Here is a 23,405-nt window from a genome sequence, read left to right as displayed (position 1 = left end):
TCTTGCCAGTACTTGAGCTTCTATACTAAATCCCATTTGTAATCTGAGGAAAAATAGAGATATAATTTCTTTTGTATTTATCTATGTTATTAGAGTTCCAATGATATAGTCTATTGCCTATTAAAAAGTGCATGCCAATGAATGATCTTCCAGAGGGTAATTTTTGCTCCCATCAATCTGAGAGCTTTTCTTGTAAAATACAGTAACTGTCGGTGCTTATCAAATAATTTAATTCATGCCCATTGCAGGATAAGTAATTAAGATAACTCAACATTCTGTATTAATAAATAACAAAAATGCGAATAAGAGATATGCTAAATACCCTTTGTGGAGATAATGGATAGGACTTAATGTGCATGTTCTGAGGAAGCTTTGAATAGACAGAGAATTCAGTCTGAAAAACAGACCTAAGAGTCTTGGTGAGTGTACAACACAAATGTAGGTTTGTTATTGTTTGACTGTTAAAGTATATTTCAGTGCTAAGCCTTCATAATTCCTCTTTGTATCCTAAAGTGTCCAAGCAACATGTAAGGTGATTGACCCCACACTTTTTCAGAACTTCAAATAAATAAATAAGGCCAGTTTTTAAAACAGTTATTCAGTGAAATATGTAAAAGCTCTGATCATTTGTAAACTGTCCCTATTAGTTACATTAGTTTCATTTATATAAAGGTTTTAATTAGTAAATTTATGTGGATTTGACATAAACATGTCCATAATTAGTTACATAAATCTTCATGCTCTGTCCCCTCTAAGCACATCTACCTACCTGCTTGACAATGTGATGAATTATTCTGGGATATGTTAAACAGGGGAAGAAACATAGTCCTGTTAATTTGAAAATTCACAGATTATGTCCTTGTCTACAGAGAACCTTCCTTTGCTGGCTTTGGTTGTTAACAGATGATAAGTTTCTGCAGCTTAAGTTATCCCATTGGCTATGCTCTGTTGCAGTCTTTCATTGTGTCAATGTCCTATAATCCAGAGTGAGGTGCGCGTATATGATGTATCTGCCTAATCTGTGTAAAGAATGAGTTTAGAACACTCCAGACACTCTAAAAGCATAAGCCTATGTACATTTTACTCATTTTCTATTTCTCTTCCAAGAAAGTAAGGATATAAGGACCTAGCTTTAATGTGAGAGCTGTGCAAGCTCATGAGGTGCACTTTGGATAAGGTGTCTCAATAGTATGTTTCGATCCTGCATGGCTCTGTGACAAGTTCAGAAAAAAATGGCAAAAAATATGTCTGTGAAGAACTTACTGCACATTCAGGCTCCAGTCTTGCAGTAGGACACACTCAGACAAGCGCTTAAATGAGGCTATGGCGTAGTAGCAGTTAGCATTTGCTTATAAGAGCTTTTTTTTGGATTAATGTATAACTTGAGACGTCTGTCAGAAAAAAACTTCTTTGTTTGACAATAATCAATTAAGCAGAAACATTACGAGATAAGGAAATGCAAGACTTTTTGCTGGTCAGCAAACTTTTATGCTGAACTCATTTGTATTTGCTAAATTGAAACTCCTTATGTCATAAATGCCACCAAGTTTAAGCCATTTTTGAAAATAAACTGAATAATTTAGCCACAGCCAAGAAAAGAGAACTATAAACCCATCTTTGGTTGCAAAAGAATTTCCTTGAGTATTTCCAACCTATACCTATTGTTTTTCCATAGGTTGATGGGATACTGTGCCTGGCTGAGATTCTTACTGATAACACCCATTCTGAAGCTACTCATGCAGAAGCAGCAGCAGTAATTGCACAGATCACATCTCCACATCTCACGTTCACTCAGCATCTCAGCAGCTTTCTGGAAAATATGGAAGAAATTGTAACAGCACTTGTCAGTAAGTTATTTATGGGACTTCTGAGTCTTTCCATTTAAAATGACTTACTCTCATTAGAAATATTGCCTACATAATGTTTGCCATTCTTTACTTGACAGATAAAAGAACTCAGTCATTTTTAATTCTGCATCAGGGCATTCTGAAGCTACATAATATTTTTTCTTCCATTTATGCATATTTGACAAAACAATATCTGTGTGAAATTCTACCATTAAAGCCACAGAAAAGACTTAGCAAAGTATCCTCTTGTCCCATGTTTGTCTGTAAAAGACCAGTTTCTAATACTTGCTAATCTTTATGCCTGTTGTATTTTCTAAACTTGTTGGAACTCAAGCTCTCCACTGCATCTACATTTGTATGATACTTCATAGGAAAAGTACAGTGCAGTATAATCTATGGACATTGTTACAAGACAATCGTTACAGAGGCCTTGTCTAGGCCATGGTAAAATGAGGTAAAGGTAACAGCAAGCTTTTCCTTACCTGGGTCAATGAGGACACTTAGAAAAACAAGATGACATTTCTCATGACTTTCTAGAGAGAGGATTCTCTTATTTCTGGCATTGTGCTCCATCCCTCTCAAATACCAGAAGCTTTCAGTCAAGCATTTGCTTCCGCTATCTGATCTGGAAATTCAGTTTTCCAGAGCTTCATGTTCAAAAGTACAGTTTGGGTCATCTAGTTTGATTTCTCATGTATAATAGATCAATACATCTGAATATTCCTCTACTGAGCTCAATGGTTACAGTTAAACTACAGAACGTCAATTTTCATGCATGTTTTTGGTGTGTTCTTTTTAAATAGAACAAGGAAAGACTATAGTAGTGCCAGTCAGTGCTTGAGGATTCTGCAGCGCCTGGGAATTATCTGAGATGTATTTAGGCATGCTTTGGTATGCCCAAACAGAACTAGTGCTGCAGAAATCAAGGAAACATTTTATTCCTAACGACCAGACTGTCCAGCAACAAATGTTGAAAGTTCTGCTCTGAACCTGCCCTGAATCTAATGGGTGGAATTAACCTGTGTTGAGCTTGGTTCTGCTGTAGCTAGACTGCTAGTGGCACCTGACATGATTTATTTCAGATTATTATCCAGGTTATTACAGTGTACCACAGTCAAGGGACAATCTGAACAGTCTGTCCAGAAGATATCAGCAGGTGGAGCATTTCCCTGATTGGCACTGTTTAAGTTCCACAGGAGTTTTAGTAGTATATACTCTGCCCAAGAAATATGAGCATTAAAAATAGAACATGTATAACTTTGGAAGAGCCCTTTCAGTAATAACACACCAGCTTCCTTGTAATATTTATAACTCAGTAACTGAATTACTGTAATATGTTCAATTTTTACACCATGCTGAAATCCAATTGCCAGGTGATTCAGATCTTAGTTAAAATACATGTGTGTAAGGAATTAAAAGGGAGCTGTGTCTTCAGCACTTCCTATTGAAGCTGTAAAATATGCAAGGTGATCTTTGACTATAGAGAAATAGGTTTAGAGATAGGCAACATGTATAAGTATCTTGTTCTAAAAAATAGGATATATAGCAGAATTATTTTCTTATGGATCTGTTTCTGTTAGCCTTCTGCCTCCTGTATTTCATTTTCTTTAGTTACATCAAGCTTTATGTTGAAGAACGTTCAGTGGAATATTTCCTGTAGAATGGTATACTAAGTAGACCATCTCATTAATTAGATGAATGTTAGAAACACTTGGTGTCTAGGTTTGTATTTACCATCTTTCCCTGCTTTTGTGGTTCAAATGAAGGTGCCTAAGGTTATGAAGCACCCTAACAACGTCATATATTATATAACTGACAAAAGAGCATTTTCTTTGTTTTTTTAAAATGTTTATCTTGATGATTATGAACTTGGTCTTAGATACTAAGATTACTAATGCAAGTTGCAGATGCTTAAATACTGATTTGAAACACCTAAACATGATTTTTGCAATGAAGAAATTACTTTTATTCAACTTCTGCATTCCTAGAACTGTGCCAAGAAGCCTCATCTGGTGAAGTTTTCCTACTGGCTTCAGCAGCTCTTGCCAATATTACTTTCTTTGATACCATGGCCTGTGAAATATTACTCCAGTTAAATGCAACGAAGATTCTTCTAGCAGCATGTTCAGACAAACACATAGTGGATACTCCATATTCCCGAGATCAGGTGAGCAGTTTCTCAGCAAGATGCTGCCTGAGCACGTTTGTGTAAAAGTCAACAGGTTTCAGGTCTATGTCTGTTTTGACATAGTCAAACCTAAGTTGCTTTCACGTCTTCTGTTTTTGGTTCTTTTCAATATATAGCTCTTTCTTTATCTGCTTCTGTTCCTTTCTATTATGAGCATTATGAAATATGACAGCTTTTAATGTGATTCGGGGGGGAGGAAACTAAGTTCCATATTTCTAAGACACTAGATCAGTTTTTTTTTCATCAGGCACTACCATGCAATGGGGTGCTGTAGAGGCACTGCTTATTTGGCATCTCAGTGATGAATTTCACCTCAGCAGAGAAACAGGTATGATGTTGGAGGGTTTCAGTAGCTATTAATAAGGGATGGATGTTGCTAGTCAGCTCTGTTACCCTACTTCTGTTTATGAGACATTGTGAATATAACTAGAAGTCCGTAATTCAGGCCTCACAAGCCCATCCCCTTCCCACCTCTGAAGTAGCCAAAAGATGATTTATGGTAGACTTGGGATCTGCACTGCCACAGAAAACACTGTGTAACCTTCAACAGGAGCCAGGCCATGGAAATCAAGGCACAACGGACCTTAGAAACTGATTATTGGTGTTCTAGGAGGGTTACTAGGGCTGCTTTAGCTTATATTAATAGCAATCAGTAGTTTTCCAGCTCAGGAGTGTTTATGAAAAGATGGAGTTAAGCCATAATTACTGTATTGCTCTTTGGGCAAAGTCAAGGACAGCAGCGTGGTGTTTGATATGGCTGTAAACTATTATTACATATGTACAATTCTTCATCTTCTTTTTTTATTCCTCCTGTATGCTCTTATAGTTTTGATTTCCTTTTTTGTTTACGCCCTCATCTTAATTCTGCTGTCAGCTGTGAGCTTGCAGTTTGCTCTGTGGGTAGCATAGCAAGCCCCTTCTTTGTATGAGGCAGGTAGACAGTTAAAGAAATATGTATGACTTTATTAGTTAACAGACCAGTTCCAGGCCTTTTGCAGCTTGCAGGACATCTCATTAGCTAGAGGAACAGAGAACTGAATGGCTTCCTTCCAAGAATTGGGGACATTTCAACCCCAATAACCCCTTACATTCCTTCTTGAAATGAAAAACTAGATCAGAAAGGTGTGATGTTTTCTGTGGTGTGCTGCAGTAAGTTTCTGAACTGACTCCTTGTTATTTCTGCAGCGATGGAGACTATAAAATCCTACCTTGTGTTGTTCTGTTACTGAGCACCTGATGCTCAGGTGGAATCTGAGTGCTGCTCATCTTGTCTTTCAGAGCTGTCAGTGTTGCTAGTCAAGCAGTTTTAACAACCCTAAGAGAAGTTTTCCTTTGAATTCCTGAACAAATGTGTGTTTGAGTAGATTGCTCACCTTTCAAAAGGGTAGTTGTTTCAGTGTTATATTTTGGGGGAGTGTGTGTCTGCCTGCTACGACAGTTTTATGGAATATTTTGCTTTTTAATTTGTTCTATGCCTAGTTGTTGCAATGATGAAAACACACTCAGCTAGAGAGAAAAGCAACACTACGATACTATATTTTATAAGGGTATTCTAAATTGCCATTTTGGCTTTTGAGATATATATTTTAACTCCTTTTAGGTACATAATAGAGTTACCAACTTTTCCCGTTATATATACTGGGGGAATATATATATATTACATCCCAACCGGTAGACATTTGCCTAAGGACATGTACATTTAAGTTGAGTAGGTTTGGAAATTTTTTGATTCAAGTTTTTATTTTGGAATATGCAACCACTGTGGAATACATTTTATGGACTGATGTCCATTCTGAATGATCAAGTCATCCTGGCCAGTAAAATAGATGAATTAGAATTAAGCTACACTAAATGTTGGAACAATTAAACAAAGAATAAGATTAATAACAAATACAACAAAATATGGTCTAATTATCATAAAATGTTATAAAAGAGCCCTTCAAACTTAAATGCCCTGTTTTTCATACAGAGCTTTAATTTAAGTAACACAATTATCCTATAGAAAACTATGCAGTATTTCTAAATACATTACTACTTTAGCATTATTACTGATTTAAGAAAATTGTCATTTTCTAAAATAGACTGTGAGAGAAATGAGAGAAAGATGGTAAGGAGTGTAGTATTGATTAGTTATCACCCTCCATGATAGTATAACGATAGATAACGATAGAGTTAACGATAAACAAGATAATCATTGCCCATTTTATAGAAGCATGTATTGCTTCTGTCACCAGCAATATTACATTGAGATTGCTTAGTTTTATAACAAAATACTTTGTATAGGAGTTGTCAGATTAAGTGATCATTTGCAGTTACCTTAGCCTCTAGTTTTGGGTCAAAATGGATATGAATGTGCCATGTTCTTTTTCTTTTTGCAGATACTTATTTTCTGAATAGCAGTTTTTTTACTTCAAAGGAGCATCAAAATATCCTTTCAGAAGGGTTCATGCCTAAATTCAGCAGTGTAACATATACAGTCAGATGTCTTAATGGAGTTTAAGCATTGTCAGAAGAAGGGTTTGGCCAAAACCCTTATCATTCAGGGCCTACTTGAATTTAACCATCATTTTAGACTCTACATAGAAAAATATGAAATATGTATGTTTGTGCACAGTATGCCTATGTATAATAAATTTTTTCTCTCCGCATTCCCACTTGTCTCTTCAGTGTTGCTAGTATTCTCACCTTACCTGTGAAGTTGTGGAGGTATAGTCTAACAGCTTCTGATATTCTGTTATTCAGGCAGACAAAGAATTAATGTGCAGTGAATACATCATTTTTGAAGTGGCTATTTCTATGTCTAAAATCAATGAATTATGTTTCAAAAAAGTTTGAGGTGGAGAAAGGCTTTTAAGTTGGAAGGAGAAAATGGAAATGGTTGCTGCTTTTTTTCTGCTAGATTCCTGTTTTCTTGGTGTTTGGGAGATGCTGCCGGCTCTGAAGCTGAGACCTTCCGTCTCATTTAAGATTTTAAACTCTTGATATTATTCTTCCTCTACATTCCAGATCCTTTTCTCTGCTCATCCATTTTTTTTTTCAGGGCATTTAAGTTTTCCTTTTGTTGCCTTTTTCCCCCTTTTTTCTCTTACATGGGAGATTGTAGGGTGAAAAGGAGTGCAGAGACAGATGTTATTTTAACATAAAGAAGTTTTGATTTTTAAATGTTGCCTAGCACCCAGTGAAAGACTTTGAGAGCAATGTTTTTAACAAGAATATTAACAGGTCTTTTTGACTTCTTTTGAAAATCCCTGCCTGGATGAAAGGAACTTGCAGTACTACTTCTCAGTCTGAATTTCTTGAATACTGGGGAATTTATTACTCCTTGCCAACTGCTTATAGCTTCTGCTTGTTGTCATGAAGACTGTGGGGTTCCTGACTCCATTTTGTTAAATTGCTGTCCAGATTTTCCCATATGTATGGAATCCAGTATGGGCTAAGAACAGGGAGCTTGAAGTAGAGTTTGAGCAGTGCAGCCCATGTTAGGTGCACATTCCTTACATCTGACAAGAAATAAAATCATTTCTGGTCAAGGGGAAGGCAGTTGATGAAGAGTACTCATTTATGCTTTTTAAAACTCTCTTCTTGGAGCAAAAGTAGTATGGACTACTTTTAGTCTACTAGATCCCTCTCCCCATTGGATCAGAAGAGGAATACCCCTCCCACTGCTGAGCCATCAGCTGGTCTTTCCCAGGGGAGAAATGCATGTGGTTCCCTGGGACTCAATCACCTATGGCATGTTACACAAGCAGCCAGTGCAAGGGTTAGCAGCAAAGCTTGGTGGTCTGCTTCTGTCAGGTCTGACTTCAGTAGCCCTAAGCTTCCTGTCTGGTGTTTGAAAATTATTTTCAAGATCAGCTGCAAGTAATATTTAACAGTCACAAATGGTTCAACTGCATGCTCACACACCCTTTCTGCAGTTCAACACACTTTTGTAGATTTACATACTGTGGGTAAAAATGCAACACAAAGCCTTTACGTAAGGACAAGTAGGTTATAAAAGGGTATCTGCACAGTTTTCTTGCACACATCTCCATTAATATCCAGCTCTGGTGTTAGTATAATGATGACTAGATGTGTGGTCAGAATTGCCTTCCCTTTCAGTGTTCTGGTTGTGAACTGTGGTTGGCAAACGATACACTAAAATTGTGCGATCTTTTCCAGCATTGACTAGATCACACCGAGAAAACATATTTTCAACTAATATAGCTAGAAAGAGAGGTGATAAATTACATAATTAAGTTATTTAAAAAACCTTAAGAAATTAAAGAAGAAACAAGGCTGCCAGTAACAGATGCACAAATGAAAATTTGGCCAAAAGTCACATGATTCTATCTGAATTTTAACCATGCTGTTATATCATTGATATCCTAATTAGTTTTCTGTGTAAGATTGTAATTGCTTCCCTGATGTCCCTTCTTTCTTTTTAACTGGTTACCTCTGTCTTTGCATATACATTTGAACAATATAAAAATATAAATAACAGTATGTGTACTATAATAGTATTAAGTGGTCAGTGTTATGGAATGATACTTTTCAGGGGTTGAACACTGACTGTCTCAAACACTAAATCTTTTTGAGACAAAATGCCTGTTTAGTTACAATTCTGCCTTTCACATTTAGATTTGATGCAGGATAAGACAATGTGCTCCAACTTGCAAAGCAAGAGGTTCAGATGGAAGAGTAAAATCTCAGCTCAATTGAAAAACTCTGCTATTCGTTGCTAGCTTAGTGTAGTGAGGTTTATATTCCTGGGATCAATTCTTAATATTGCTGCTGTCCTGGTTTTGAAGAAGCAGTTTAACTTTTCTGCATTTTTATTTAATCATCTGTAAAGTTGGGCAGACATTGCACTTACTCAGTGTAAAGTCTCTCTAGAGGAAACAAGCTATGTCAGCGCAATCCATTGCCGTTGCCTGCCAGGTTCACAGTACAATTGGGCTGGTGCTGGGCTGTGTACTGCAGAAACTATAAACAAGAGACTTTGCTGCAGGCTGTACCAATCATAAAGCTGTAAGTCAGAAATGGTTATGTATGCATTTTGCTGTGTTTGTCATCTTTTGTTCTTCAGTCCTTCAGGCAGATTTCAAACAGCCTCTGAGTTTTGCCACTGATAATTTTTTCCAAAACAGAATCACTGCCTAGGTGGAGGTTGCAATTGCAGTCTTGGTTCTGAGCAGGTGAGCTCATAAACAGTGTTTCTACAGATTACAGTTTCTTGTTTCATTTTCCTCCTCAAGCAGAAAACTATTACCTTCTAGGATAGGCACCAGAAATGACTTCCTGACCACTGTGCTTGAGTTAGTGGCACTTTGAACTAGTTCTCTGCACTTTCTGCCTCCTCTAAAATGGGAGTAATTAAGTTTCCTCCCACATACTCAAACCTTGATTCCAATTAGACTAGCTAGACAAGCAAAGTTGTTTCCTACAACTGTGCATTGCCTTAGGCCAAATTGTGCGCTGCTCTAGGGACACAAGATGTCTTAGGTGTCTTTCGTTGATTGAGTCAGTTTCAAAATCTAAGCAGCTTTCTAATACCACGAAGGAAATCTGAGGGATGATTTATTTTTTTTTTCTCCTGGATTTTCATCTGAAACACAGAAAACTGTGGCCACAGAAGTGAGGTAGGAGACACACTTTAGCTCTGTCACTCTAAAAGAGTCACATGACCTGGTTTGTGGGAGATGTCCATTTGCCATGTGACCTGTGCAGGATGCATTTCCTATTCCTTTCTTTAAAAGAAAAAATGTGAGAATCTGGTTATTCTGCCTATTCCTTAGCTAGACTAGTCAACAATATGAAGGTAAGTAAATAAAAATGTAATGAAGATATCTTTCATTCCAAAGGGTAAGATTCCTTTAGTTTTAGTCTCTGTTGCTCTACCTCAGCATTCCAAGATTATAGATCCCTGACACAGTCTCAAAGTAGACCTAGACTTCACAAGCAGATTCTGTCTCTAACCGCTATTACGGTTTTATGGGGATGTTTGCCTCTTCCAATCAGGTGACAGAAAGACCTCTTGATCTGCTTATCTAGGTATAATTATTTCTCTGTTTTCAGAAAGAAAACTGAATTCCCAGCCACAAAAATGGCTATCAGAAGCAACAGGAATTAAGTTTTCTATTTTAAGCTATATAATGTCCTAGAGAAAAAGTCTAGAGATTTCTTAGCAAGTTTTTTTCTCCCAATAAATAGTAACCTGAAAAGTTTTTCTACCTAGACTTGATGTAATGCCTGTTCTCGACCCCTGCTGTATGTATGCTTTTGCCATCTCCCTGTGGATTGCCCTTGAATTGTGAAGTTCAGATGTTTTTAATTTACATTCAGAAACAAACTCCATTTTGTTTCTAATTAGTTGTCAGATGCCCTTTTGTTTCTGAAGATGGGTATCTGGAACTTTGCAGACACGCTCTGATTTATCCTTATGTCACTTATTTGAAAGAATTACAAAATATTCTCATAATATGTAGAAAAATTAATTTTACTTAGAGATTAACCAGCCTTACAGCAGTAATTAACTGAGAGAATTAGCAATTCTATATTGATCTACTTTGCCACTCAAATTACTTGCTAATTCTCATTTTGAGCTTGTGTCTTTCTATTTATGTTGGGACTGTCAATAAAAGCTCACTGAACAGTGGGCCTTTATTATCAATAAAGGTATATTAGCATCACACCTTCCACCTCTGTAAACACCCCCCCATCCCCCATGTTAGGTAAGTCACTCTCAGATGTGGAAGACATTGATCCTTTAACGCACTAAACCATGTGTTTTCATCTTGCTGTTGCATCTTTCTTGCTAAATAGCTGGTTTCACAATAACGAGAAACACTTTTAGATCATCTTAAATCTCTCGTTAAGGGAAAGGTATCAAGGAAGCCTTCTGTTTCTTATGTGCTTTTTAGGTTTAAATCTCTTTGTTAACTAAAGCATTTGAGATTTACACTCTCAGTGTATGTATCTTAGTTTACAACAAAGCATTTTCATCTAGTTTTCACTTCTGCAACAAATGTTTACTATCTTTGTGCAGTTTAATAAGTATGTCACCATTAGTTGCTTAGAAGGAAAAAAGTTATTATAGTGTTAGTGTGATTGCATTTTTTTAGAAAGGGAATTTCCAAGCTGACTGTTGTTCTTCAAGAAGTTTTGAACAAAACTATCTTAAAAGGTCTTAATTAACCATGGTTTCTCAAATTTAAATCACCCTGGACAACTGAAATTCCTATGGTTCAGTGCAAAGCAGACTACAGAACTGAAAAGGAAGGTTCATCACTCATAAATTCAGCATGTGTGAAAGGCTGGGTGAATGGAAGGATACTATGTGGAACTAAAAACATTTTTCAAATTTTACAAATAGATTTTGTTTACTAGAGTAACCAACAAGATCAACACTGCCAATTTTATAATAATGGATGATATTGTCACCACAGAGAGGTATCTGTGTTTACTATCTGTTTACTTATTTTGCCTACAGAAATAGAGATTTTTAGTTAGGTTTTAGATTAAATTCCAGAGCAACTGTGAGACTAGCAACATGATGCTGTACTGACATTTGAAAAGTATTAAATATCTCTATTATTTTAAAGTTTATTTATTAAGTAAGGAAATTTGCCATGGACCTAAAGGGGACCCCACTCCCGTCCAAATATCCCTGCATACCTAGTTCACTAACAAATCATTTAGAGGTGAAGATTCAAAACTTCTTCACTTTGGGTTTGGTTTTTTAAGCTCTGAAAGTTAACTCCTTAGACTCTTAGTCTTGTGAAAAATCTTACTAGTCCCAGTGGGACTATCTACATGTTAATATTTTGATAAGTTGGTGCCTCTTCAAAAGGTGCTAAAGCATGAGCTGGTCTGATAACTGTCTTCCTGGCATTTTGTGTTTTACTGTGTGTCACTACTATGTGGCTTAGGTGCGTAATGCATAGCACATATTAACAGGTAGGTGGTGAACACAGGGATAAACCCCAGAGGCCAGTTCCTCTGGTTGTCTTTAGTAGTGTAAATCATACGATACTGACTTGAATAATTCAGTTTTCATCTGGTGGCAAACAAATGCATTAGTTCATTGTTGATGAAGTCTATTTTTCTGTGGTGTTCATTACTACAGTGGTTTTAGGGCTGCCAGTTCCCACAGAAAAAGCTGCAGCCACCAGGTTTATGGAAGTCCGGCTGTAGAGAAGCACCTGCAATTTTTGATGGATCTGGATAACAGAGACCAGAGCGTGGACTAACCTGGGTTAGTCTATTGGAGAGCTTTGCTAGCATACAGATATTGGAGATGCATGGATCAAGATCTAGCTCCAGAATGGATCTGCCTAGCAGACATACAGGCACTGAGGCAGGGTATTATGCTGGATGGGATCAGTTCTGCAGCACATGGTTTCTAAGGTAGTCCACTATAATCTTGCATTAGGTTGGGCAATAGAATGTGAGTTCAGATGTTCCATTAAAAAATTCCACATATCATGAAGAAACGTCTTTTTTTTTCTCTGGAAAATCTCTGACATCTGAAAATCCCACATATCAAGAGATCAATAGGATACTGGAATTTGTGACTGGCTTCAGCACAGACTTTCTGCATGGTATGATAGCACTGGCAAATGATCACAGCTTACGTGTCCTCTCTTCAGGATACCTTCTTTTTTATAATTTGACCTGACCACTACCTGTTCATTGCATGGCTTAGGAATCCAGAAAAATTGCAAGAATCATAAATTGTCTCAGGGGCCAGTTCTTTATAATCCTGGAGTGTAATCTTCTAGAAAAAAATGTCAATTAATGAAATTAATACTAAATATTGCAGTTGAACAGTAGAGATTCCATGTTAAATATTTTCAAGTCTTTCAATTATGAAAGTGGTTTTGGTATCTACTTTTTCCAGTAATTTTCATCTATTTTCCACCACCTAAGCCTGGTGATGGAAAGGCAGTCACTTTTACCTGTATCTGTTTATGTGCTCCACATCTCACAGTAACATCTGAACTGGTTTGCTGATTCAACAGGACTTCACAGTTATTTTTGAGAGACTGCCTAAGGCTTTATGAAATTTGGAGCCAGATAATGGGAAAAGAGAGGCGAAGATAAAGACTGCAGCATGAGCCTATGTATTATTAGACAGTGGGAGAGATGCCACTGGAAGAGTTCTGTTTATGGTTTTTGATCAACTCTAAATCCACAAGAAATGAGACTCATTAATATCAGTGCTCACAGAAGTGTTGCTTTTCGAAGCAAATTGAGTCTACATTTAAGTTTGTGCTTTCCTCTAGAGACTTCACCTTTGTATTAAACTTCATTGATCTTTGGTCTGTATTACAGAGGAAATTTTCGTGTAAGCTGCATGTATACTGAATTTTAAAATAGGCAAGTATAGGGGAAATATAGCATTTAAAGTCAACTCTTCAGCTTTCCTACTATGTGTTTACATTATGCTATTTCACATTACATTGTTTATATCACAGGAAAATGTGACTTTTTTGGGGAAAGAAAAATCTACACATATGGAGTGAGCTAATCTATAGTTTAACTGCCTTTCAAGTCCTACTAAGATTTAGAAAGATAATATAGGTAGAACTTGATGGTTATTGATGATAAGGGTCTTTTATAAACCCCTCTGGAGAAGGTTACATAAAAACCCACTAGGCTAGTTCATAAATACATTGCAAAATATGGGGGGGGCGGAAATAATCAACGCAAAGGAAGTATAAATGAAACCTCAAATAATTTTTGGTGTCAAAAGATACATACAAAATATTTTTATGTATGAAAATACTTATTAGACAAAATAACTTGAAACAGTGGAATAATTGGCACGTATTCAAATTCTGTTTAATTGAATTCTTCACCTGTGGCTGAGAGAGCCACATGGGGTACAGATTCTGCATAGAGGAAGCAATTTTCATTAACAGGATATAATTTAGAATGAGAAAACATATACACTCTGCCTGAAACACCATTAATAATGAATATGGAATAAATATATAGGCATATACTGAGTTACCATATTTCTACCTGTCACTCCTTAGAGTTTCAGCAACTCATTTGCATCCTAAGTAAGTATATTTATTCAGAGAGATGACACTGTAACACTACCTTTAAAAGTGGAAGACCTTTATGTCACAGCATCAAAAATGAGTCATCCTTGTTATTAAAATGGCAAAGTGAGATCAGAATGGTGATTTGATCTCATGCCTACTTACATCTTATTTGTGAACTGACACTGTACTTTTAAAAAGCTGATGACCAGTTCTCAAACGGATCATTATTTTTGAGGCTGATCGGTTTTTCTCAACAAGAATAGAGAAAATTAAAACATCTTAAGAAGGAATATTATTTCTATTTTGTGTTGTAATGATCTATAACATTTATTATTTGGTCTCTCACATACACTGTTAATATTGAGATGTGTTTGCATGCAAGAAGCAAGTTATTTGAAGGATAAGGTAAAAAAGAATATCTTGCAGGACATATGAGAGAAAGTATATGATATCAATGAAGGGCAAGGGTGATTGAAAGGCAACAGCTCCACATGATCCAGTCTCTGTCAACGGCTTGCTGCATCACTTTAAGCAAGCTGAGTTATACCTAATCTTGAAAACAGTTAGTGCTATTTTGGATAAAAAATTCTGTAAATCAGGATCTCAAAATGTGTTTCTGCTGGTACAAAACCTAATCTGGCCTTAGCTCAGGAAAGGTATAAACAGAATTTTAAATCTAGCTCATTTTAGGACAGTATTTTGACAGGCACACAACTTACGGCTTCACTAAAACTAAAAAGTATTCCTTAAATACTTCCTTGAATCAAGGCTCAAAATTCCAAAGCTGCCGTTTCAGCGGCATCTTCCAATTCAGCGTTTCAGCTGAACCCTGAAGCAGAATCATAGCAATAACTTAGTGCAACTGAACACATGCTACATTCTGGTTCTTAGCCTTTACTGAACACATGCTACATTCTGGTTCTTAGCCTTTACTGTGAGCTCTGCCTGAGCTGGAATGTGACTATAGGATTGATTCCAGGCAGATCCTAGCTGAATTCTTTGCAGGATACCAGGGTTTTTTTGGTGTTGTTTTTTATTAATTTTTATCTTCCTCTTTCTACCAATTTGACCACTGAACAAATTTGCTGCATAGATCTTTATATGACAGATTTTACGCATGCGTATAGGAGTGTGAGAAAAAGAGGTTTTACTTTTCTTGTTCTCTGGATTTCAGTTAGCAGCCATATGTAAGATAAAGACCCCTGAGAAATCAAAAAGGTGGAAACAGACTGTTCAACTACAAGAACACTTTTCAATTTATTGGGTTTTCCATGTTTCTGCCATATTAATTTTATAAAGCACAGTGCTATTTAATATTTCTGAATTGTAGGGCTATACTTCATATTTCCTTCTTTTTAATAACAGGTGGTAACAATATTGGCAAACATGTCTGTCTTGGACCAGTGTACATCAGAAATCATTCAAGGAAATGGTATGTATTTTATCTGAGTTATATTCTGTATTTGTCTGTGGAGAATGTGGATTGATGGGAAACAAGTGGTTACAAGGTAAAGGAGAAAGGCTTCACTAATAATATTATATTTTGCATTCTGTCTCTGCTGGATATAGCACATTGCTGCAGGGTGCAAAAATGAGTCCTTGGGATGGTTCTATGTAACGGAAATAAATTATCACTGCTTTAGAAAACTTTGCACGTATGACCATGTCACTGACGTTCTTGTGTGTGTGACTTACTCATAGATACAAAGCAGGGTAGTACCAAGTGTTTCAACAACCTTCATTTTGGTAACTACATTGTAGTAGTTGTTATCAGTGGCAGTTCTTACACATTGAAAGACATCACCTGATATTGAGCAAAGCATACCTGCATTTTGTGCCACTTTTTTCACCGGTATTCAGAAGTATTATAAATTTTGGAGCATTATGTTTTAATTACCATACAGCAGTTGCCAGTTTTTTCCCCACACTTCTTTAAATATCATGAGAAATTCATTATGTTGAAAAAACCCTAGGTGTTATAGGCCCACCAGATATCTGAGAAGTTAGGTCAATAATTCTGTGGATAAGGATACAGGAAAGCAAAACTGCCTTATTAATACACCTATCAGCAAATTCATGGCCAAGCTATATAGTAAGACAGCTTTTTTTTTTTTTTTTGTGGGAGATATTAAATTACAGTGAAGCTTCACATATATTGTTTTTTCTGTCCTAGGAATATTCCTTCCATGCTTTTTAAATTAAGGTTTGGATAGGAGTAGTTTGAATTTGGAACCATTTGAATCTCAGACATGGCTGGCTGTAGGTGGGGGAAGGGGTTTCAGAAAGGATCTACATGGAAGTGGGTCTTGAAATAGAATTGGCCAATTCCTATGTAATATTGCATTTAGATGTTCCTTGCATTTCAGTGGAAAATTTGAGCTCTGTGCACACAAATAAGACTGTCAAGGAGCAGGCACAACTAATTTACTTGATGTGATCCATGTGTGCACAGAGGTAGTGTGCATTTGATATCCTTGCTAAGGTGGGTAGTTGTTGCAGTTTGAGACCAAATGACAACGTAGAGGTTGAATGGATCTGGATACTGAAGCAGTTTAATCACAGATCTATGCAGCTTTACAAATTACCTGACTTCTCTGTCCCACGCAGAAGACACTGCGGTGTGGCAGGGTGGGACAGAGCAAGGCAAGTTAGCATGGTGGTTTCTTATATGACATTATAAGGCTTATAAGAAGCCTTAAAAAGCTTCTTATATGACCTCCTTGTTGCATGGTAGGGATGGGGCAGTCCCAGAGAGAGGTTAGTCAGGTCCACGTGGTGGTTCCTGCCATGCTCCTTGTCCAAGCTCCCTGTGTTCCTGGAGGTTGGATAGGTGGTCCTGGACCTCCTGGTGCAGGCACATGGGTTTCCCTACCTAGAGTCTTTTCTAGAAACTGTTGGTAAGATGCTGACATTTCCTAGGACCCTAGGTGTATGTAATTGTAGGATTGGGTAGAGAATCATTTGTCTGTCTGACTTGTGCTGTTTTCTGATTTGCTGTTGTTAGCACTCACAATCCAGATAAGCCCTGGAAGCTTTTGCACTCCTAACAGATTGGTTATGTAACTCATGCTAGATACCACAGCACGTGGAGATGTACAAGTGGATTGTCAAGCACAATGCGATGAAGTAAAGTTTGTGCATACACTCCATAATGCAAGTTCACACAGAAACATTTGCCCCCAGGATTTTGAGATGGTTTGACACTCGTCTTGTGTATAAAGGCTTTTTGTGACTGCTTAACGTTATAATAATCAGATCCTGGTCAGAAGCCCGATTCACAAAGTGAGAAGGCTCTTTGAATCATGGAGAGTTTAGATACATTTTCTTCTCAACTTTGACTTTTTTTTGTATGTTGATTGATTATTATCTAGCTGCATGATTCTGATGCTAATTTTCTTAATTATTTATGCAAATGTTCTAATAGTTAAAATCCTCTGATGCTACCTGAAGTAATCTGAATGCCTGATAGCATATGGAGTCTAATAACACATAATTGTTTTTACATTTAAAATAATCTAGAAAATAGAAATCAGTACAGTCTCGCCTGTTTTTGTGCTGCTACAATAAGAATGTCAACTCCTACAGGCAACAGTAAGTTAATGAAACCATTTTGACATGGATGACATTGTCTCTTCTGAAGTGAAGAGTTAGTCGTACAGTACACTTCAAGAGCCAGAATTTCATCATTTCCTTCATTAAAGGACTCTCCATTCTAAAATACCCTTAAACAGTTTGAGATGGGAAGTTTTAAAGGCTTGCTTAAAAATACATAAACTGAAAAAAAAAAATTTACTTTCCTTTAATTCAAGCAAAACTTGATGCAGGGACCTGAAATACGTCATTACAGGTTTTTAGGTTAGTGATTACATTAAGGTTAGTTTAGAAGCAATACATTTGTGAAATCTAAAATACTAACTTGTAGAGGAGTCAAGAAGTTGGAAAAGGGAAGAGTTAGTGCATTTTCTAGTTCCAGAAGTTCTGTACCTTCCTAGTGAAGACAAACTTATGCACAGATCGTATGTGCCTGAATGCGGATGGCCAAATTGCACTCCAAATTTATGCATTCTTCATGCCCTATTTGGGCAATGATTGGTCTGTATTTACCTAGCTTGCTTTTTCCCTTTACTTTTTTGGACTGAGTTTTTATTGGAGAAAGGATAACAATGACTCTTATATCCTTCTAGGTGTTCAACTTTTAATGGAAATGCTCTTCGAAAGATCATCATCAGGAAATTCAGCAGAAGTTGCTGCTTGTGAGCGAGTCCAGCAGAAATCTGCAGTTACGCTGGCACGACTCAGCCGAGATCCTGAGGTGGCAGATGCAGCCGTAAAACTCAGCTGTAAGGATGTATCACTGTCCTGGTTTCAGCCCGGGTAGCGTTAATGGCAGACTGAAAAAGAGGGAGGAACTGACAGTCATAGAGAAGCTCTCTTCAATTTTTAGCCTCACTTGGTACACTTTATGGAATAGGTTCCCTATACAGCCTGTTCATAGAGTGACTGAGGATGCTGTGCTAAATGAACTTCTGGCTCATTTCCCAGAGGAACCAAGGTGCAGCGTCCGCTCCACACACAGCTGTGGCAGACTGTGCCAACTGACACTGCTGCTTTCTCCATTCCTTTATTTAAACCCTTGTGCAGGATCTGTCAGTGGACAAAAAAATTGGGCCTTTGCAGGTTCAGATGTGATAAATCTAACAGGAAGCAACATGTTCTTTTGGCTGGAGTTTTTAAGGGCATGTGGGAGGATTGACAGGGAAGAAACGGGGGTCACAATTTCCACTCTGAAACAGCAATAGTGGGTAAAAACAATGCATGTGTTTGTTTATGCTTTACAACTATTAATTATGACTGCTCTGAACTGCGTAGCTCCAGGCACAGTCCCTTAACTGCATATCATCTTTGCATTAGAGATCATACCTACTAAGGAAGATAAATATGAAACATCTAAAAATAGACCTCATCTCAAAATAAGGAGTTTGTTTTTCTAAATTATTTATCCTGATACTCTTTTGTGCACTCAGGTATTCCTCGCCTAATTAAACTTTGCAGATCACCAACTGAAAGAAATAACAGCGATTCTGTTTTAGTGGCATGTCTGGTATGTACATTTTAATCTTTCTTTCACACTTATTCTGAAAAAGGCAGAAAAAACAGCCCTTTAGATATCAAAATGCGTAGAGTATTGCAGGAATGTTTTAAATTCATGCGAGGGTCTTCTGCTTTTCCCCTTAAGCGTAATTCTGTACAGTGTCAATTATTTATCCTCTGATTGAAGATTTAAGCACATAAGGAAAAATGGCTTCATCTTCACATTATTGAGCACTAAGAAATTTCACTGGAACACTTCAGAATTTAAGGTTTCAATAATTGTTAAACTCCATTCTCTGATGTTGCTATGTTTGCTGAAATGAGCCTTGAATCACAGGGGTAACAGCCCTTTATCTGCACACACACATATGTATGGAAATATTTATGTAAAGTGGCCAAAAAGAGGAAAGGAGATTTTCTTGCATTACAGTCCTTTTTTTTCTTTTTGAGTCTCCAAGACGATGTAGTGTCCAGCCAAGGAGTGGCCAACAGAAGGTTAATGCTTTCTCTGCTTAGGAGAAAGATCCCAGCTGCTGGCCCTGCACTACATGGACTGTAAGCCCCGGCCAACTGTCAGAGTTGAGTATTTCACCTAGCATTCTGTGAGAGGAAAGTGCTCTGGGGACATGGGTGGTCTAAGGTTAGGAGATATGTTTTCATGAATAAAGACTGAAAAATATTGTTTGATGGTGCTTTTTAGTATTCATGTTATTTTAAATGTAAAACTTGGTTATTGCAGCTTTGATTAACATCTAGCTTTGTACCAGCACATGAGAAGTTTTGCTTGCTTAAGCAGGACTTGTTCAGGATGAAGAGAGTATCAATGTGAGCATAAGAAGTGCTGTGGTTATTCCTCATACATGCCAAGAAGGTTTGTTAATCTTGTATGGATAGAGCAGAGGCCACAGAGTGATGGCAGCAAACCAGACTGTGATTTTTCTGTCTCACTGAAGTTGTTGCTGCACATTGCTTGAATTCATGCCTATTGCTTGAGATCTTACCTGCCTGTCTGTCTCAGCAATTCTGCTTCTCCTGATATTTTTGTAACAGTCTGATGACGCTTTCTGCTAAACATGTGGCAAAAATATTGTCCTTGAGACATAAGCTGCTTCAGGCTCTGATAGATATTGTCACTAAAAGTCTAATGGCTTGCACTCTTTGGTATTTTTAGCTTTGTATTTTGAAGCAGGCAATTAACTCTTGTGTTAGTGCTGCATTGACAAACAGCATAGAGATAAGCTGATCACAACTATCAGACCTTACTAATAGAAGACAATTTTTGTTTGTGAGGAAAGCCAGCCTGCTTTCCAGCTGTATCTGTCATGTCAGGTTGCCAGAAGGTATGTAATTGTACATTTTTCTTCAGTGAGAAAAACAAGTAACTTTCAAAGAATGGAAGACTTTATGAAGATAATAGTAACATCAATGAAATTTTCTTGTGCAGCCTCAGAATTGGAACAACTGGCAGTTTTATTTGTGGTTACATTGAAATGTACATCTTCTTTCTACTACACTAGTACATAAAAGATTTCTGTTATGGGCATTGCATAAAGCTTCAGTAGCAAACATTTTCTGAATCAGATGGCTTATAGTTCTCATAAATAAGACAAAACTTAAGAGCTGAGACAAAAAGAGGCAGTGTGAGATGTGCAGCAGATCAGACATAGGTTTACAATCTAAGTGCTCTGACCCTCACCTCAGTGTTCTTTAACACCACAGTGTCCTTGCTGCTCAGGACTAATGTGCCCAAAAAGAATCGTCATTTAATAGCTGCATTTGAGGGGAGATTCATCTGACAGATAAAGACAGTAATGAGAGCTTAGCCAGGCAGAAGACTCCGTAGACCTGCACAGTTCACTTTTGAATCTAGGCTATTATTTAGAGATAGTTACAATGGATTCCTGCAATGAAGACTTTGTCAACCCTTAACAGTATTGCAATTATGTTGTTTTGTTTTTCTAGGCAGCCTTACGGAGACTAGCCGTTATGAGTCCTGATGGACTTGAAGATTCAGATTTTCAGCAGCTAGTAAAGCCCAGACTTGTGGATTCCTTTCTGCTATGCACAAATATGGAAGAGAGCTTTGTATAAATGTGAGCCAAATCCTTTGAAAAATAATCAAGTTGATAGGAATACAATAAGATAATAGATATAAAATTTTATTTACTTTTAGTCCTGTTGTTATTTATGACTTATTTATTTTAAAACCACGAACATCTGGTGTGTAGGAGCAAAGAAAAAGAACTACTAAACTTGTTTCAGTGGTTTGCAAAGGTAATTTTTTATTTTATTTTCCTTCCAAGACATTTCAACAGACCTTATCACCGCGATCTAACAAAATCTTGTTGTCTTGTTTAATATAGCTGAATCAAGGTAACGAAGCCAAGAATTTGGTGCTCTGATGTTAAATGCTTCTAATAATGTTTTATTGCTTATATTTTTCTACAGTTAGAATATTTTGCATTTTTTTAGAGAAAATTGCTTGTCTCATGCATTTGCTGCATTAGAAGAAAAATAATGCTTAAAGCTGCAAGTATATACTTTGAAATGAAAGAGATATCATAGTCTGAGTCCAGTTCTTAACTGTTGCTATTTTTTAATAGAATTATGAAAATAGGTAACTGTGATTAGCTGAGAAATTTTTTCTGAAAATTTTCAAATACTGTCTTGGACTGATGTTAGAGGACATTCTTACGCTGTATAAAGATGTGCTCCATTAGAGGATACACACTTGCAGACCACTTTTTTACTTATATTTACTGAAATTTCCTAAAGAAATTGGGAGAATTCTAGGAAAATCTTTATGAGATCAAACACACATCATCAATGGGAAGGTATCCACATAAGACTTAAAATCATCACACACAGATAATTTTCCCTCCTTTCCAAGCCTTACAAGAACTGGAAGTGAGCATGTCCAGACATGTTTTTAATATTCAAGCTACTACTTTTGTGAAAAGTTGTGCATGCATACAATAAATAATCGGAACAGATAAATTGATTGTAACTTGAATTTCCATTTTTCTGTTTTTCTAACTAGTCCTGTATTTCTAAAACTCTGAAATAGGACTTTCAGGAGCTCTTGGAATTGACAAAAGGAGATTTTACCAATGGATAACAACACAAAGAATAGAATTGATTTTAAAATAAATTTATTTTTTTCATGAACATTCCTCCTAAAATTTGCCTTTTCCTTTTAATCAAGAAATTATACAAATTTAAAATTACTCAACTGGCAATATCTTGAGAGTGTTTTTCACCCCAGCTTCTCACAAAGCACTCTGTAGATTATGAAAGTATAGGTATTTTTTTCTTGATGGCTTGCAACTATTACTCTGGATCATTTCACGATCCACAACTTTAGGGTACTAGGCCATCTGCCAAAAAAGTAAGTACATTTCTTCTTTACTGTACTTACTTTGTAGATATGTTAAGCAGCTTAATTCAATAATGTTTATTTAGTATTATGTGGTGTTTAGATGAAAGGCACCAGGAAATTGCTAAGCTGTGACTGCCTTCCACATTTCCTGTGTCTGAGAAACCTGTCCTGCTTCAAGCAGTGATAAATGGTGGCTACTTTTTTCTCCCCTTAAGTATATGGGTTAAGAAGTCTCTGCCTTAACATTTCTTCCTTGTAATGTCTTCATTTAACTATGAGCTCTATCTTGTCTGAAGTTTTAAAACATTAGAAAACATACATTGACCTCTGCCATAAGCAACTACTCAAAGATAAGCATTGAATCAGATGTTTCACAGATGTAATTTCCTAGTAAAAGCAGAGATGAATTCTGCTTTGTTTGCTGACTTTGAGATAGCTCCTTAAAGTTCTGAGATTGTTAAGATGTATGGTACTGTACAGCTTTAAAAATATACAAGTGATGGGTTTTAACACTTTCCTCACTAAGCAGAAATACTTGTATGAACCATGGATGCTTTAAACAGTAAATTCAACATGCTTGGTATAAACCATGAACTCATAAATCTCATAAAAAATGAACTCACTAAGGTCCTGTTGCTATCATGCTGATAGCGTGTTAATCCCTAATAGAATACAACATATCAAATTCTGTTGTGAATGTGCTGTACCGAACCTCGTTCTGTCAGCTGCAACTAACACCAGAGATGTTAGTTTGTAGATGGGGTAGGGTTTATCCCATAATAGGTAAAGTTAAAATCTCATTAAAAAAAAAGTCAACACATGTAAAGTGAACTGAAGTAGCTATTTAGAAAATGCTGTTCTGACTC

General features: G+C 36.7%; 1 protein-coding gene across 1 annotated transcript in view; it reads left to right on the top strand.

The window, feature by feature from the left end:
- INSC (INSC spindle orientation adaptor protein) overlaps positions 1–21,251 on the top strand; it is a gene marked incomplete at both ends in the record, with an annotated part of 97,696 nt that extends 76,445 nt beyond the window's left edge. Inside the window, 6 exons of the mRNA XM_082000462.1 lie at positions 1,676–1,847; positions 3,836–4,014; positions 15,435–15,501; positions 18,254–18,409; positions 19,094–19,170; positions 21,123–21,251. Of these exons, the coding sequence (XP_081856588.1) occupies positions 1,676–1,847; positions 3,836–4,014; positions 15,435–15,501; positions 18,254–18,409; positions 19,094–19,170; positions 21,123–21,251 (780 nt within the window). The remainder of the gene's footprint in view (positions 1–1,675; positions 1,848–3,835; positions 4,015–15,434; positions 15,502–18,253; positions 18,410–19,093; positions 19,171–21,122) is intronic.
- Between the last annotated feature and the right edge of the window lie 2,154 nt (positions 21,252–23,405).

The sequence above is a fragment of the Phaethon aethereus genome, assembly GCF_964289735.1.
Source record: "Phaethon aethereus genome assembly, chromosome: 5".
NCBI classification, from domain to species: domain Eukaryota; kingdom Metazoa; phylum Chordata; class Aves; order Phaethontiformes; family Phaethontidae; genus Phaethon; species Phaethon aethereus.
The sequence above is the reverse complement of the archived record's forward strand: the minus strand, read 5'-3'. Positions and strand labels throughout refer to the sequence as shown.